Source organism: Nanorana parkeri, unplaced genomic scaffold, assembly GCF_000935625.1.
Source record: "Nanorana parkeri isolate BGI_ZX_2015 unplaced genomic scaffold, ASM93562v1 scaffold477, whole genome shotgun sequence".
NCBI lineage: Eukaryota > Metazoa > Chordata > Amphibia > Anura > Dicroglossidae > Nanorana > Nanorana parkeri.
In genome coordinates this window covers 561,099-580,034 of record NW_017306745.1, presented here as the reverse complement: position 1 = coordinate 580,034, position 18,936 = coordinate 561,099, and the positions used below count along the sequence as shown (strand labels likewise).

The following is an 18,936-nucleotide window of genomic DNA, read 5'->3' as shown; positions in this document are numbered from 1 at the left end:
GAGTATCATTTGGATAAACGTTTTTTAACAATGGAATTTACAGTGCAAAAAAAATATAAGGCCTCATTCACACAACGTGTTTCCCCATACAGCATGAAGGGATGGTTTTTCATATGCCCGGAGCTGTGTGAAGAAGTGCGTGGGCAGCTCATGTAACTCTATGGAGACGCAGGAGCTGTGCGCCCTCACAAGTTGCTTCCCACTGATTTGATTTTTGACAGCCGAACACAGACGGCGTACAGACCCGGATCCATCATGCCTGCATCCAAAGCCATACATCATCTATGTGCGGCTGTCAAAATTTTGGAGCTGCGGGAAGCAGCGTGTAGGGTCACTCAGCTCCTGCGTCTCCATAGTTACAGAAGTTGCCCACACGCTTCTTCCTGCAGCTCCCGGCACATGAAAAACTGTTCCTTCAGGCTGTACGGGGCAACATGCGCTGTGTGAATGAGGCCTAAGAGAAAGAAAAATGCATTCTACTTTTCTAATAATGAATTGGTTTTTTTGAACGATTGTGGAAGGCAAAATCCTAATTCATTAAGGTCAATTCATACAACCCCAATTCCCAAAAAGTTGGGACGTGTGTAAAATCTTCATAAAAACAGAATGCAATGATTTGCAAATCTCATAAAGCCATATTTTATTCACAATAGACAATAGAAAACATATCAAATGTTTAAACTGAGAAAATGTAGCATTTAAAAAAAAAAATAAGGTCATTTTGAATTTGATGGCAGCAACATGTAGGATTAGGAAATCCTACAACCCCAATTCCCAACTTTTTTGGAACTGGGGTTGTAGAATTTCCTAATCCGTATTAAAAATATAATTGGAATAAAAATAATATTAGTATCAAACATTAGTTAAAAATAGTCATACAATTTTTTTTTAAATATATAAGATATACAGTATACTGTAAAGATTAATAATACAAATAAAGAAACATGCTGTGTTTAGAGGAAAGCTACAATGAAGGAATCCACTAAATTTTATGATGATCTCTGAATTTTAACTACAGCTCTGCTGTGAAATTACAATATATACACAAGCTTGGGAACTCAGGGAAACGTGTATGGTGGTACGTGGCCCCCAGGGCCCCAATTTGTACTTTTACTAACCTAAAACTAACCTGTATTAAAAACAGGATTGTAATGCGGTTCTCTTGGGTTTGTATTTGTAGAATGTCGCATTGAGCGATGATTTCAGCCCCAGCAGCACCAGTTCCGCAGAGCTGAGCGGCCTTGTGGCAGAAATAAAGTTGGCAGAGCGATCCCATTCTCTAGCATTGTCCTCCGATGAGGTAAGACGTCACCATTTCCTGTTACATGATTGCAATATAAATATGCTGCTTCATCCCAAAGTGTGGCTATAAAGGGTAAAAAATGTCCATGTAGCTCAACCTGTTTGGGTACACCAGAAGACAAAGCAAAGTCCTAATGAGACCAATACCCATTTGTTTCCATTGCAGATGTGCAAATACATTTTCCCTGTACTGATCTAAGGCAACTGGATTATTTCCCCTGTTGTGATTAGGCAGTCACTGGATTTGTGAACAGATATTGGTCAACAGTATGGATCATTCACACAGTGGCGGAATAGGGCTAGGACATGTTTGTATATACTCCATGTGCATCTTGTGCTGCTTAAGACACAAAGGGGCAGGAGGGCATCAGTGGGATTCAAGGGGGGCATCTCATGACAGGTTCCTTTAAGTGTGGTACAGCAAAAAGTCTTATTCAATTCTTGAAATCTATCCAACACACTTGGGGATTTAAGAATGTCCTCTTCATCAGGGCTTTAAATTATAGATTGTGTATTTGGTGTAAAATGCAATGCGCCATAATTTTTCAAGTCTATAAATGAACACTGGTTACAGTTGAGTAGCTTCGATTGAACAGTTTGAGAACAGTCACTGGATCTGCGAACAGAGATCAGTCATCAGTATGGATCATTCACACAGTGGCGGAATAGGGATAGAACATGTTTGAATATACTCCAGCTTGTACTGCATAATGGCCCAAAGGGGCAGGGGGGCATCAGTGGGATACAAGGGGGCTAAATGTATCTTATTTGTGTATCACTCAGCTGTAGATCCTCAAATAATCTCTGAATTGGTGCTGACACTGTCCTTCCTTCTGGAGGGGGGCTACTTTTGTCCCCCATGGTCCCTGTGTGTGTTGTAAAGTAGTCACCGCTCCAAGCTCGCTCCCGGGATGGACTACAATCTCAATACAAATGAGTAAACTAAACATGAGATTGTAGTCCATCACAGGAGCGAGCTTGGAGCGGTGACTACTTTACAACACACACAAGGACCATGGGGGACAAAAGTAGCCCCCCTCCACAAGGAAGGACAGTGTCAGCACCAATTCAGAGATGATTTGAGGATCTACAGCTGAGTGATACACAAATAAGATACATTTTTGTTAATAGTTAAGGTACCTGAATGTATTTTTAAGATTTATCTCCCGAGTTTAGTGTCACTTCAAGCATGTTCTCTTCATCAGGGCTTTAAATTATAGATTGAGTATTTGTTGCCATCATTAGTGTTAATCTCTGCAGAAGTTCAAGGGTACAAAATCAGAATAAAGGTTCTTTCTTTTTCATGCTGGTTGTAGAGCATTCCTCTTATCTTTGGGAACATCTGGGGATTAACCATGGAACATGATTAACCATGGAGCAAGATTCATGTATTTTGTGTTGTAATGTACATTGTATCTCAGGTATAGCCCTGAGGCGTGACTGTATTTGAAAGCTCTTGATTGATGTGTTTTTAAATGGAAAATTGTATACTTACCTATCGCTCATTTTCCTTTCCTGACACCAATACATGGCAGCATACTGATGGGGAAAGGGGTTAAGACCATCTGGAGACACATGGTCCCGTATGCTGCCATGTTGGTTTAAGGAAAATTGAAAATTTTATAATTACCTTTCGGTCATTTTCCTTTCTGATGCCAATACATGGCAACATACGGGATCTCCAGATGCTATTAACCCTTTTCCCCATCAGTATGCTGCCATGTTTGGTGTCAGGAAAGAACTGGATATTTGGAATTGTTACGTAGCCTAAGATACTGGTAAAGTTCCACAGAGGACATTTCCTTTTTAAATATTTTCCATACTTTGGCTGAAAACAAACAGCCAGATTGACCGTTAGTTAATTCATGTGCATTGATTTCCTCTTCTTTTTCTTGAATGATCATTTTTCCCACCATTTCTTTGCTGCAATACTATAAAGAGCCTGGATATGATAGATGATGAGGTGAGTCGATAGTATTTTTGGTTGCTCAGTGCTTTAATACCTTTTATGTCACTTACAGCATGTATCCCCGAGCTTTGCACTCCCCCACCTCTGTTGCTGGTGTTGGTCTTTGCAGTGTGACTTGGATGAATATAGTGTTATACTGGAATGTTTCAGAAAGCCCTCACGTTGTACCCCAGTGCATGGAATCACTATGCTGTTTATAGATGTTAATATATTATGCTTCTGCTGTTGGCTTGTTGTATGCAACTAATCTTTATACATTGTCTTTCAGCTGTATTGTGTTATGTTTATTAAATACTTAGGCTGCGTTCACACCTGACCGTTTTGTAGCGTGTCCTACGCTCGACGAACGCGCTACAAAACGGTCAAAAAAATAAATAGCATTGTAGTCAATGCCCTCGTTCCCACCTAGGCGTATTTCCGCCCGTCCCTAACGCCCTACAAAACGGGCCACGCCTGCAAAGGTCCCAGGACTACTTTGGGCCGTTTTGTAGGGCGTTTTCCATTGGGATACAGCCAAGTAGCCTTTGGAATCGCGCGACGGTCGCGAGACTTTTTTACCGCGAATCGCGGTAAAAAAAAACGCGTGACGGTCGCGCGACAGACGTGCATATTACAATACGCCTAGGTGTGAATGGGGCCTTAGACTTACTGATCTGAAGCTATTATTTCTACTCTCTGCTCTTCAACAATAACTTCTCTGTTACATTTACTCTTCTGTCTCTGCTCCCTCATCCACTCTAATGTCCACTGTACCACTCCATTATCCTCACTAGTGTCCAGCATACTGCTCCATCATCTAGTTTAATGTCCACTATGTGCTCCATCATCCACTCTAATGCTCTTCATAGTGCTCTATCATCCAATTTTAATTTTCAGCATACTGCCCCATCATCCATTTTAATGTCCAACATACTACTCAATTTTCCAGTCTAAAGAACGGTTCCCTCATACATACTAGTGTCCAGCATACTACTCCATCATTTATTCTAATGTGCAGCCTTTTGCTCCATCATCCACTCTAATGTCCAGCATACTGCTCCATCATCCACTGTAATGTCCACTATACTACCACTCAATTTTCCACACTAATGTCCAGCATACTGCTTCATCATCCACTGTAATGTCCACTGTACTACCACTCCATTATCCACACTAATGTCCAGCATACTGCTCCATCATCCACTGTAATGTCCACTGTACTACCACTCCATTATCCACTCTAATGTCCAGCAAACCGCTCCATCATCATAACTAATGTCAACTATATGCTCCATCATCCACTCTAATTGTTCAGCATACTGATCCATTATCCGGTCTAATGTCCAAAACTGCTCCATCATTCACTCTAATGCCCAATGTACTGCTCCATCATTCACTCTAATGCCCAGCATACTGCTCCATCATTCATCCTAGTGTCCAGCGTAATGCTCAATCTTCCACTATAATGCCCAGCATACTGTCCCATCTTGCACTCTAATGTCCAGCATACTGCTACATTATCCAATATATTGTCCAGCATATGGTTCTATTATCTATTCTAATATCCAGCATACTTCTCAATCATTCATTCTAATGTCCTGCATACTGCTCCATCATCCATCCCAATGTCCAACATTCTGCCTTCAACTCTTATGTCCAGCATACCCCCAGTCATCCATTCTAATGCCCATTCTCAAGTTTTGTGGTATAAAAATGTAAGTATTTCTTTTTCTTATGTCATGCTCAACCTCTTGTATCTTGTAGACCATTATTAATATAGCCCATCAAAACGTTCCAGGATATCAAAAAATCCCAAAGCTCATTACCTATCCTTTCTTTCAGATCCTTGATGATGGCCAGTCTCCCAAACACAGTCCCCGCAGTCCGTTTGAGTGGAGCACACAGCAAGTAACTAACTGGCTAATGAGTCTTCACCTAGAACACTGTGTAACTGAATTCACGGCACACAATATCGACGGAGAACAACTTCTCCAGCTAGACAGTAGCAAGCTCAAGGTAAGAAACCTTTTGGATTTAACTACATAATGAACTACCACCAGAAACATAGCAATCTTGGTTTTCACATCCCAGTAATGACTCACATTAACATGCTGTGAAAAATGGCATCACAATAGAAATTATGAACTCACACCAACTAAAAATGTATAATTCAATTATTTGTAGAATCACAGTATGGTATATGACATCACAATTTTTACTTTGACCTCACTTAGATCACTGTTGCCTCTTAATACTCATGGTGACATCTCAGCACTCATTATGAAAACACAGTAAAGAGTAGTAATACTGTTACATTGTTAAGTTGACTGCATCACAATGCTAAGACCTCATTCACACTGGGTGTACACCTCAGTAAACAGCCGATCCAGGGAGGGACATGTGCTGCGTGTGATTGCGCACAGCAGCCTGTTCTTCCGTATGGGAGGCATAGCTGTACGCTGTCATCCATGCAGGTATGAGTGTCGGCACTTGGACGCAGACAGGATAGATGCTGTATGCGGCCAACTTCGGACACCTGGACCCGCACGGATGTGCAGTTCGGGTTTCCGTAGGACACCGCACAGCCGCGTCCACCTATAGGGAAGAGAAGGCTGCTATGCATAATCACACGCAGCACCTGTCCCTCCTGGGATCGTCTGTTTACGGGCTGCACGCCACACGGTCACAATACTTACTTTCATCTCCTATTGCTGACTGGGAATGCAGTATGGTTTATATATACACTCAGTACAAGAGTAGTAGCCATCCTTGCAGCTAGTTTTGTCTGATTGAAACTACAGACTGAGCCATCTGATAAGCCAGGTCATGATCAGGCATCAGGATGAGTCATTCAGTTTTGTGTGTAAGCTGCAGTTTGAGCTACAGAGCTCTGTAAACAGGTTTACAACATACTGCTCTGCAGTCCCTGGAAGGGAAAAAGGGGCTAAAACTCTACCTACTGGGTAAAACAAATCAACGCATGCAGTATTTCCTTTTGACCTATTATATCTGTTCCTAGTTCTTATATTCATATTGCCTAGTTAAAATATTTTAATTTTTTTATCAAAATCCAACTAGTATTTTTTTTTTCCTGATTTATACTAAATAAAATCTGTACAGAACCACTATGTAGTCCTTTTAGTACAAAACATAATAAGGCCCCTTTCACACAGGCAGTCCAATCAGGTTACCCCCGATTCTGGCCAGGTCCGGAAAAACAAACAGAACAGAGGGTTTTTTTTCACTGGACCTGTTCATGCCAGATTGGGGTCAATCTGATATAAACTGACAGATGCCCAACTATATCTGACTCCCCACAGACCGACACGGGGTCTGGCAGCTTTCAATCGTTCCTCCATTACAAGATGGAGGCAAAAGACCTGGACGGATATGGATGTCACGACTGTGACATCTGATCTCTACCTGCACAGATCCCCTCCTGATCAGCCTATGTGAAACTGGCCTTACTGTAGAGGCTGACACAGATCACAGGGAATATTTTTGGGTACCACATTTTGTTATGTTACAAAAGCAGAGGAATCAATTTTGGATTTTCATAGGGAATAGATATATAACATGAAATTACCCCTAACATACTTGTATACTATCTGGAGGGATACATACTGTGTTATTACCCTGATCATGAAAAATGAGAACACCCGACCTACACCTTGCTACACTTAAAAACCAATAAAGCTGAGCTCCAGGCTAACTGCAAAATACACTGTTTTACCCGGCAAAGGATTTGGTATACTGTTCTTTTATTTTTGAGATATAAACCACCCATCCGTATGGAACTGCCAAATTGATGACCCTGTTTTCTGCTGCAGTTAAACACCGCAGCTTGGTCACCTCCCCGCCCCTAGGCTGTCACTGGACAGCGAAAGAGCAGCTGCGCACCAATTAGCTCACCCCTGTATCTCTCTGCTCTCCCCCACATATGCTGCAGATCATCTGTCTGATTCCTAATGCTGCCACTCCCTCTCTTAACCTATGTTCTGTTGTACAGGGGATTATAAAAATTCCACGTCAAATTGAGGTACACTAGTTGCATTTAAAATACATTTATTTACATTCAATTATTTTTTATGCATTCATTATGCATTTTATACATATGTTTGTATGTTCCTGGAATTCAGCTTCAAGCCATACAAATCCAGACAAGATATCACAAATGGCGAAGGTTTAATCTACACTTGCAGTTCTAAAACTCTCCTCACCCAACCCTTCAGAATAGTATTCCCTTTAACGGAATGGAAGTGGAAGTGTTGCATAGATTCAATTTCTTGTGTCAGGTTGGTTCACACAATTATTAAACTGGCCCGGCATTGTAACATACCAAGTAATATACAATATTTGTAACCTATAAAAGCAATTTGCAAGTGCAAACTGTTAAATCGCACTGCCCTTTGACTGCAGCGCTCGTTTTCTATCTCAAATGGCGCCTTATACAAAAAACATACCTCCCGAGACCCACTCTGTGTGAGCAGTATGGCAACTTGCTAACTCAACAAGATCCACAGGCAGTGTCAACACAACAAGAAAACTGAGTGAAATCCAGTGTAGTTTATTTCAGGCTGGCAGGTTACAAAGGATGCTTTCTGGATTTAAATGAGAGGTGAAAAATATATTTTGGAGCCTCCTGACTCTCTAAAAGGACCACTTTACAGGACAAATGTAAACATGAAACTAACTTGGAGAATCGGAAGGCTGGGAGTGTATAACTAGAGGGCAAGCCTAACGAACAGAAAACAGAAGGGGTTCAGGGAACAAATCACATTCAATAGAGTAAACAATTTAAACAGGCTGCTGTGGTTATTACTAATCCATCCAGTCGTAGAGTAGGTGTGGGTCATCATTCCCAGTAAAGTCTCTTAATGCACTGATATTCACTTTACAAATCCAAGTTTATACTTCTGATGTTATCAGCGGGATGGACATCCTCACAGCCCATTGGAAATAGGTAGACAGTCTGACCTCCTATTCATAACTTGAGATTGAGAATTGTAATGCTCCTTTATTATCATCTCTCCTTTCTCTCTAGACCCTTGGCGTAAATTCTCAGGACAGAGCGCTCATTAGAAAAAAGATCAAAGACATGAAAGTGACAGTTGAGAAGTTCCGGAAAGTCAATGAAAAAATGGGGAAACAGAAGGAGAGACTCCGGAGGAGGGAGCAAGATCAGCAAGTGCGGAGAGGGAGGCACGATAACGATACGCCTACGGATGGCGCACGGAGCACGCCAGAGCCATAACCACTGTATACTATGTGAATAGGACGATTCCATGACAAGGAGTTCAGTGTGCACTGTACGCAAGCCTGCAGGCACCGAACAGATCGATTACAATGCTGGTACAAGTAGAGGGGGAGAAATCACATGAAAAATAACGGACTACTCCATGTCGGGTAGAGAGGGCAAGCATTGATGTTCCAGATGGTTTCTACTGCTATCTCAAACCTTATTGGGAGACCTCCTTTAACCCTTAGCATGGCTCTGACACGGCTTTTCAGCTGATCCGCTTCTATCACCTGTATCTGTATCCAGTACATTATGTATATGTCTTGCTCCTTGTTGTGGATTCTCCATAAGAATTTATGGAGAGCTCAATAGCTGAAGTGAAATGCAGATGATAGCACGGGGGGGGCGGGGGGGACTGGGGATCTTTGGCCTAGGGGACCAACTAGCCCTCTCCTGGTATTCTGTGGACTAAAGAAAGTGTACTTGACAAAGTCTGACACATTGATGGGTGGGCATGGTGAAAGGTTGATGTTCCTCTAGGTTTATTGTAACACATCTTTCTACGACTCTCGGTGTTCGGTCACATGACATCTCAGAGCTTCCAAGGCACTTGGTGCTGGAAGACTTTGCAGGTATGAACATGGAGGAGGTAGCTGTATAATGCCTTGGAATGTGTAATTGATCAGAGGGGGTCAGAATAGAGGAGTATCTCCACTCAGGGCCACCAGCCCAACATATCGCATTAACACTATCCTACAGAAGAAATTTCCTTTCAGCCTATTTCTCCCTGTCACAGCCATGCTGGGGTTTGGGATGACCTCCCTGCCCAACCCAGACCCTGACCAATGCCAACGAGTGCTTTGTGCTTACCTTATCAGTTGTTTTGCAAACATACTGTATATAAACTCTTAAAGTGTACCTGTCGCTCATTCCTTGTGCTGGCAGTCTTCTTGCGGGTTGTCCCATTACCTAAAAAACACAGCCTCCATTCACTAGAATGGATGGACTCTTTAATGACGTTAATTAGTCATTAAAGAGTCCTCTCTTGGGGGATATCCTCTCCTGTTATTTCTTACTTAAAACCCAATGACAGGATTGCACCATCATCACCATTGAGTCATTGCAATCAAGATAGGCGGCCACTGGTTTCAGACAGCAACTGATATCTTAAAGGAACTGGTCAATATCTAGCAATGCACCACTACAGCTGCGTTAACAACCAACAGTGCAATTAAATGTCCATGCATCAAAACTGCTCTCCAGTATTGTATTTATGAACAGTATTCTTCCTTTTCCAGTGTATAAGTCATGTACAGGTTTCAGGGGAAGCAACTAAACAAGCCAGCCTAGACTCTCATTTACTATACACGGGCTCCAGTTTTTCCTGGGGAATTCCAAGGTGTTTCCTGGCCAGCGAGGAGATATAATTGTTTGATACATGGGAAAAAGTATTTGTTTTCAGACGCCAACACTTCAGTTCAGCTATGTATTATTCATTCCCATGAAATTTTATTATTGTTAAAATGTCAGAATGTCATCCACACGTCTTGGCTAGCTGACCAGCTTGCAGTGTACATCTCTCCCTTTAAGTTTGACTGGAATTATTCTTTAATTATGTTTATGCTGAAAGTATTTTGATTGAATTAGGCAATAAGCTGAGAATGGAAAGGTAAAATACGGTAGTAGGCAATAATTCACTCACTGCTCTGTTGCGTAGCGCCCCCTGATGGGCATCCTGCAGAATGCATGCATGGCTTGATTGGAAGAAGAAGCCATGGGTGATAATAGATTGTCACAGGGGGTGATAGGATTCACTTAATTAAATCATGTTATTACTCATCATGTCTAATGTAGCAATAAGGATTGCTGCATCCTTTGAGTCTCTGATTTCACCAATTAGCACATTAATTAATGACGTGCTGATTACTTTACAACAATCCTCTCAACAGTTATTCTTAATTTGTTGAATTTGGTATGAAGGGGTTTCTTGATATTAAAGAAATCACATGTAAGAAGGAAAGCTCTCATCTTGAAATTCATTCCAAGTTTGAATGGGATAAAAGTGTCATTAAACCCAGGAATAAAAATGTGAGACATTGCAGTGTGCCTGTCCACAGATATGGTGGCTGCATTAGTTTTCTTTTTTTCCCCCTTTATTTTCAATTGGTGATCCTGCTAGTAACAATTCTCACTCACGTTACTATATCAGAAAACCAGAATCTGGACAGATAGAGGGGAGGGGTTTTGCAGTCTTCACAGATAACTGGCATCAAGTCTAACTGATTACAGTCAGCACAGGAAATTAACAGCTGACAACATTTCTGGTGGGATTAGCGGGTACATCTGTGCACTTATCAAACAGATACAACAAAACGCTTTCAGTGGTATATTTAACAGACTAAAGGGAGTAAATAGGAGAAGTTCATTGATAGTAGTTACATACACTTTAAAAACTAGCTGCTGGGAAAACTTTATTTTAGTTTTGGTAATAATGGGGGTAATTGCATTACCTGTCAGGTTTTTTTTTTGCTGTCTGTGTCTCCATTGAGGAAATTTCCCCTGACTTCCTGTTCCCTTGGCACCTCACAGAAGTTATTACTTGTCTCATAACATGACATGGTTTGGTGTGGAGGAGCTCAAGTGTCCTGCACAGAGCCCTGACCTTAACCCTACTGAACACCTTTGGAATGAATTGCAACGCTGATTGTGAGCCAAGTCTTTTTATCTGACATCACAAAGGCTCTATGGCATGCCTGCAGACACACTCCAAAATCTTGTGGAACCCCTCCCAGAAGAGTGGAGGCTGTTATAGCTGCAAAGGGGAACCGACTCCATATTAACGACCATAGTCTTGGAATGGGATGTCCAACAAGTTGTGGTGGTCAGGTGTTCACAAAACTTTGGTCATATAGTGCATCTCAAGTTATATCTCAACCTCTCTTGTGGGTCGGATTAAAGACCTACAATTTGATAAACTGTGAATTTAGGACTTTGAAGGGGGACGGTTGTGATTAGGCAATGTGCAGAACTCAGTCATATATCAGGAGGTGGGGTCATGACCACACAGGGACTACAGGGACTACAAGCTCAGAAAATATGGCCACTTCCTACAGATTAAATTAAACAAGCACACAGTCTAGGAGAAAACCGAAAACGGTTTGGAAAGCCTCTTTTCCTTATTTTGGCTGGATTTTCAGCCCCATCTCATTGTTCTGGAACTGCTGCTGTGATCAAGTATTATGTTATGAACCTCAAACACCTATGTGACCCTTAAATACTCCTAAATTCTAAGTATTTTAGTTTTCCTGCAGGTTGGTGTAGAATAGACATTTTCCTTGTATTATTTTATTCCGTGTAAATTTAAGTACTTTACTCTGCATTTTAGTCTCATGTGTTACCTTTTGTTTTCATGTTTATTTGAAGTTTGGATAAGCTTGTGAATGTTTTTATATTTAGACTGTATATTTTTTATCTTTACAGTAGAATGTCGGGTAAATGAAATTATTTCTACATTCCAGTGTTTACCAGATTCTACCAAGTCGTGTATTGACATCAACATGTCCATGTGCTATGTACTGTTTAAAGGATACCTGCCCCCAGGAGAAACATAGAGGCTAATGTTGCTTTGCTCTCCTTCTGAAAATGCTGCTTGCCTGCTGGCTTGATGGACCAGTGTTATCCATAGTGTTCTGGAATAGGTAGGCAGATAAGGTTTTCTTTCTTGTTTTTTAAACGTCCTGATCAAGATACTTTTGCAGGTTAATGACTCAAATTTCGGAAGCCAGAGGAGCAGCCTGACACACAGATAGCACGATAGCACATTAAGAGGTCAACAATGGCAGCCTTGTATTTCATTTGTGACAAGTTTACGTAAAGTAATTTCTGATTAGAAACTGAAAGCATAAAAAAAAAAGCATCCACTGCCCAGACATAAAAAGTTCCACTCCCCCCCAATGGAAGCAAACCTTTCTAGAGTTGGGGTTCCTCTCTGCCCAATCATTTACCCCGTGCTGCCAAGTCAGGTTGGTCATCAGGGATCTGGCACAGCCTAATGAACCCTAAGATGACCCAACCCCTGCCTAACATCCATGCATGTTTCAGCCAATCAAAATGCACAGCAGAACCATGCCCATCGCAGACATTGGAACCCCAATAAGGCATCATTGACTTGTCCAGTCTGTTGGTGCCCTTTAGTGTTTGTCGCTGGTATAGTGCTAGATTGAGAATATTGTTCAATTGAACAGTCTACATACAAATCCTGAGCATGCCTCATACCATCTATAGCAATGTTATATACCACCTTCTGAGCTTGAACGTCATATTTATCCAACAACTAAAGTTATTTTAAAACTCTGCCATACATAGTCACATGGAATACTTCATATTAAATGCCATCATCCTTTGCACACAAGCTGGAACTCTTAATGAGTTAGTGTCTGCATTAGCTACTGAAATAGAATAGAAGAGATAGGACAAAAAGGAAAGGCACACAACCATAGTCTCATCTACCGTTCCAGTGTTGTCATATAACAACTTGTTTAGATGTGTGTTAAGCCTTGTCAGGTAGATTTGACCCTGTACATGGTCTATGTGCTTACCTGCATCATATGTGAATATTGTCTTGAAAGTGATGAATGGCGCTTGTTATACCAGGTTATGCACACAGATTTGCTCTGCGGAAACTTTTGTTTGCCTGGCACAGCTCATAGCCATGTCTAAAACTACCCTCATATGTATATCTATTGGTCAAGGCAGGATGTTTATGAGAGTATGCAGAAGGTCAGGCACAGATTAAACTTGGGGCAGGAGGCAGCGTTGAAACTCTTGGAGAAATATATACAGTCTCAGACCACTGGAGTCTTTAAGTTTAGGCAGCCACATAGCATTGGGTACCCTAATGAAAGAAATCACAAGCTGCAGAAATAAACAATAGCAGTTAGTTAGTTCACAAAGCACTGTGAAAACAGGGATTGTCCCAAATCATGGCATCTAGGAAAGGCCCTAAAGCTTGGCTACTGGACAGGTACTATGCCATGTCCCCTGAGCAAGTGAAGGCTCTGCACTACTTTACTAGGGGCACCCCCAAATCTTGGTGATGAGGGAAGACCCTGCGCCACGATCACAGTAGAACTTTCCAAGCTATGATTACTGGTAAAGCCATTGCACCTTAGTACCTAGAGAAAGTCTTGTGCAATGGTTACCAGAAAGGTCCCTAAGTTGTGTTTAGTAGAGACGTCCCTAAACCATTGTTACAAGCAAAGCCATTACCTGTGCTACTAGTTAAGGTCCTGCTTCATGGTCACTAAAGAAAGCTCTTCTTCAGGTTTAATAGGGAAGGCCTCCGCCATGGTTACTAAGGCCGGTCTTGAACCCTGGTTACAAGAGCTCTCCCTGAGCCATGCATAATACCTGGTGTAGAGGGTAGTAAACCCTCTACACCATGGTTACTAGGAAAGGCTCTGTGCCAGTGTTAGTAGAATTGATCCTATGGCACATGGTGACTAGGGACAGCCCTCTGGCATGGTCACTAGGTAGGGCCCTGTGTAATGGTAACTATGGTAGGCCCTGTACCATGGTTGCAAGTGACAGCCCTGTGCCATGGTAACTAGGCACAGGGCTGTCACTAGGGCTGTCATGGTAACTAGGGATGACCCTGTGCCATTCTTTCCAGGCAAAGTCCTGTGCCATGATACCTAAGGAAGGCCCTGACCCTTTTCTACCAGGGATGGTCCTGTGCCATTGCTACTAGGGACAGCCCTGTGCCATGGTAACTAGGGATGGCCTTGTGCTATGGAATCTATGGAAGGCCCTGTCCCTTTTCTACTAGGGATGGTCCTGTGCCTTTGCTTTTAGTGACAGTCCAATGCCCTGGTAATTAGGGATGGCCCTGTGCCGTGGTAACTATGGAAGGCTCTGTACCATGGTAACTATGGATGGCCCTGTGCCATGGTAACTAGGGAAGGCCCTGTGCCATGGTAACTAGGGAAGGCCCTGTGCCATGGTAACTATGGAAGGCCCTGTGCCATTGTAACTAGGGATGGTCCTGTGCCATGGTAATTAGGGATGGTCCTGTGCCATGGTAACTAGGGATGGCCCTGTGCCATGGTAAATAGGGAAGGCCCTGTGCCATTGTAACTATGGAAGCCCTGTGCCATGGTAACTAGGGAAGGTCCTGTGCCATGGTAACTAGGGATGGTCCTGTGCCATGGTAACTAGGGATGGCCCTGTGCCATGGCAACAAGGGATGGCCCTGTGCCATGGTAACTATGGAAGGTCCCCTGCCATGATTCCTAGGAAACCCCTTGTATCTTCTCGTCCATCCTAGTCATAGAGCTCTATGAATAACCACAAGACCCGACAAGAACTTTCTTCTGCTTACAAAACGTGTTCCACTACTAAAACTCTTATTCATTAGGACTGTTTAAAGAGCAGCAACCAATCAGATTCTGGAATATGGCCGACAGCTTTTCTGTGAATGGCTGTCCCAAACATATCACCAGATCAGGTGGATCTCACTGTTATGAGCGATAAGCTGCTCGATCGCTGTGATGGAATGATAAAACAACATTTCATTTCATTTGTGCGCTGTGAACGTTTTTATGGTGCTTCTGTTTATTTGGTATAGTTACTTTATTTTGCATGACTGAGTCGGCTCCGCCTCCACATCAGTTTGAATTGATTTGTGCAGCAATCCTGTGGTGTATATTTCCGATACTCTACAAATATCTCTTTTCATTTGTAATGCTCCTGGTAGCATTTAAAGCTGGACTCCAGGCAGAAGGCTAAATACACCTATGAAATACATAGACGTTGTACCTGCCAAAGGATTTTTATTTCTGTTCATCCAGTCCTGAGTTTTCCACAGCTCTGCCAACACAGCAGCAAGTCAGGATGACACTACTTTCTGTATTATAGTTAAAGACCGTGGGGCTGTACAGTGGTATCTTCTCTCAAACCCCAGCCAGCTAACTGAATAGTGAAGGAACGGCATCGGGCTGATAAGGATATCCCTCAACTCACTCTGCTCTCTCCTTCTTTCATCATGCTCATTCTTGGCACATTTGCATGGGACACATCTGATCGGCAATTATTAATTTGTGTCTTGTGTATCTGCCTGGAGTTAAACTTTAAGGACCAGACATCTGCTTACATCTGATGCCCTCTGTGATAAAATGCCTTTTGTCATGTAAATAGACCTCTTGTTGAATAATATTATTATCATTATTGTTGGATTATGAATGCAATAAAAGGTCCCCGAGGACTAGTTTGCTCTGTAAGCCTTGTGATTTCTTCATAATGTTTTATAATTAAGATTGCAGAAGATCTCAAGCTGAGACAGCCATCGATGGGAGATGGTGGAACCAGAACCAGACCAATGAATGAATTTTAGAGGCCCGGAGTCAAGATGAACGCTAGTGATTGGACCACAAATCCATGCAAGACCTTCTCCGGAGGCTGGAGGTCGCCTCTATAGCACAGCCCAGGTTTCCATTAATGGCTTGCCTACATTGACCGGTGTTCTATCAAAGTTTGTGACTGCGTTAGAATGTGTGACCGCCCAGTTTTTCGGCGGTGGAATGTGTGACTGGTCACACATTTTAATGTAATCCCGCCAACTTTTTCGGTGGTGGAATGTGTGACCAGCTAAAGGTGAAGAATTCCAACGTTTTCTCAGCTGTTTCAGGGCATATTGGCATCGCAGATCGTATGTGCAGGAAAACAGATCTGCCCTGGAACAGCTGATCTGTCCTGAAATGTCACTTCTATACGACTCTGTGGAATGCCGATCTGCCCTGAAACAGCTGAGAAAGTATTGCAATTCTTCACCTTTTGCTGGTCACATATTCCACGGCTGAAAAAGTGGGTGGGATTACGTAAAAATGTGTGACCACCTGACCGGTCACACATTCCAACCCAGTCGCAATCTTTGATAGAACACCGGCCTCTGCACCATTGAATGTTCTGCAGGTTTGTCTGGAACATCTTTTGCTTATATTTGGCCCAAATGTATTACTATATATGCAGCATTTTGCATTTGGGGCAGGTGCACATTTTAAAGGGTCCGTCTACCCCAAAACTGACAATTAAGAGGCTCTTGAGTTCTAAACCTCCTAAAATGTATCTATAGCCAATTTTTATTGGAGTGGTGGTCAACTTGTTTGATATTGGGGCCTCGACTGTGGCCCGACATCACCAAGGAGCGTCCATGATATCCGGTGAATGTAATGCTACAGGAAGACTGGGGGCATGCAACAGGAGATGGTCAAAGACTGCAAACATGTCATAAGAGTTTGTACAAAAGAATCACTGCATAGATTCTCACACTGGCCACAGGTGCAGGTTGTGAGCCCATGCACGCTCCTGTACCATATGCCAAATGGCCGCACTCTGCTACTCTACCGCACATAAGATTTATTCTTAGATCACGGTCACAATGTTGTCCCTGCCATGAACAGTTCACTACTGACGCTTTTCAGGCTTAATCGTAGAGATTACATTTCTCTTCGGTTAAAGAGTGAAACACATCCGTCACTATCATCCCCTTCTAGAACTGCCCACTGCTGGCGCATTTTGCCCTTACGGGCGTAATTGTAGAGATTAACAATTCTCCCGTAGCCTGTAAAGGTGAAACGTGTCAGCGGTGGGTAGTTGAAGGAAGGGACTACAGTGTAACCATGATCGATGAATAACGTTTCGGTGAAGAGAAGCAGAGTGTGACTTGTTTGGGACTGGGGAACACATTACATGGGACTGATAGAGATCACTGTTATTACTCTCCCTTTTCAGATCAATCCCCAAACATTTGTGCTAAAATGTACTTGTGCCACAAAAAGAAATAAGCTGAACCATCTACCTATCAGAACTCAATGTAAAAAATGCTTTTCCTTCACTGAAAGCATATACTACTGTCTGCAGGTGCCCCAAGGGCTGCACAGTAAGTGCCAAAGGGCTGCATCAGGGGCGTAACTAGAAATCACAGGGCCCCATACCAAAATTTAGTATGGGGCCCCTTTGATCTCTAGTTACACCCCTTGCAGAGCCCAATTGAGATCCCACACAGCCCACCTGAGGGTGACCCTGCAGAGCCCACCATAGACTCTCTAAGGTGGGCTCTGCTGGGTCACCCTCAGGTGGGCTGGTCACACTCCTTACCTGTCCGCCTCCTCTTCCGTCACCGTCGGTGATGAGCCCAGCCTCCTCCGCCCGTCGCCAGGCCCCGCCTCCTCTGATGCCAGCCCCGACTCCTCCTCCACTGCTGGGTCCAGCCTGCTCCACCGCCGCTGCTGGCTCTCACTGACTCAGCAGCGGCTGTGGAGAGGAACGCGCCGCTGCACAGATCACTGTCAGTGATCTGAAAAGTGGCACATTTCTCTTCACAGCCGTTTGTGACAGCCAGCAGCGTGAGATGCCAAAGCGACCTAGGTGGCCCGCATGGCATCAGGAATGTCCTGGCCGGGCCCCCCTGTGCCCCGGGCCCCATAGCGGCCGCCTGGGTCACTATGGTGATTGTTACGCCACTGGGCTGCATGCAACCCCCCAGGCCAGAGATAGGGCACCAGGGGAGCAGAAACCGGTTATAATACTAGTTAGTTGTTCTGCAGATTTGAACCTTTTTTTGCATATATTTTTTAGAAATGCATATTTGCATTATAATATAATATTTGTCATTTTTGCATGGGGCAGGTGCACATTTTAAAGGGCCCATCTGCCCTAAACTGAAGTCTCCATCCAACCAAAACCTACTGAAATGTTTTTTTTGTTAGTCCCCCTGTTTTTTCTTTTAGTCCTTCTGCAAAGTCCTACAAATATCTGTTGATCCTGTCAGTGAAGTCCAGTGAAGTGAAGGCGTTTGCATCACTTCCAGGGTTGTTCACTAAGCTGCCTAAGTCAGCCGAGTGAATAACTGAGCCGAAGTGAGCTGAGCCGAAGTGCAGTAGGACTTTGACTCAGCTGATCCAACATCTGGATCAGCTGAGCCGAAGCTTCGGCAGCTCACTCGCTGCCGTTCGCCCTTATTCTCATATATTCTCATAGGGGCCGAACGGCAGTGAGTGAATAGCCGAATGCCACCAAGCGGCATTCGGCTCGGCTATTCTGCTCTGTACCTCCTTGGTACCGAGCACAATAGTAAATCAGTGAAAAGAATGTTAAAAAAATGTTTTAAATTACAAAATAATGTAAAAATGTAAATAAATAGCAAGATTAAAAAATAAATAAAGATATTTTTTTAAAAAGGAAACAATAATAATAATAAAAAAGAAAAGCAATTGGGCAGAGCTAGCAGTGACAGCTAGCTCCACCTGTTTCCTGTTGGCCGACACCTGCTAGAGTCTTGTAGCAGGTGCCGGCCAATGAATAGCAACTGGGCGGAGTCAGCCGTGATGTCATGGCCTGCTCCTCCCAGTTGTTATTGTTTAATGACAGTTTGGCGTCCCCAGGTCATTTG

At 43.1% G+C, this 18,936-nt stretch overlaps 1 protein-coding gene across 1 annotated transcript in view; it reads left to right on the top strand.

The window, feature by feature from the left end:
* PPP1R9A (protein phosphatase 1 regulatory subunit 9A) overlaps positions 1 to 8,678 on the top strand; it is a 155,074-nt gene extending 146,396 nt beyond the window's left edge. The window contains exons 14-17 of the mRNA XM_018560770.1: positions 1,181 to 1,300; positions 3,242 to 3,265; positions 5,093 to 5,266; positions 8,295 to 8,678. Of these exons, the coding sequence (XP_018416272.1) occupies positions 1,181 to 1,300; positions 3,242 to 3,265; positions 5,093 to 5,266; positions 8,295 to 8,504 (528 nt within the window). The 3' untranslated portion in view covers positions 8,505 to 8,678. The remainder of the gene's footprint in view (positions 1 to 1,180; positions 1,301 to 3,241; positions 3,266 to 5,092; positions 5,267 to 8,294) is intronic.
* Positions 8,679 to 18,936: the final 10,258 nt, after the last annotated feature.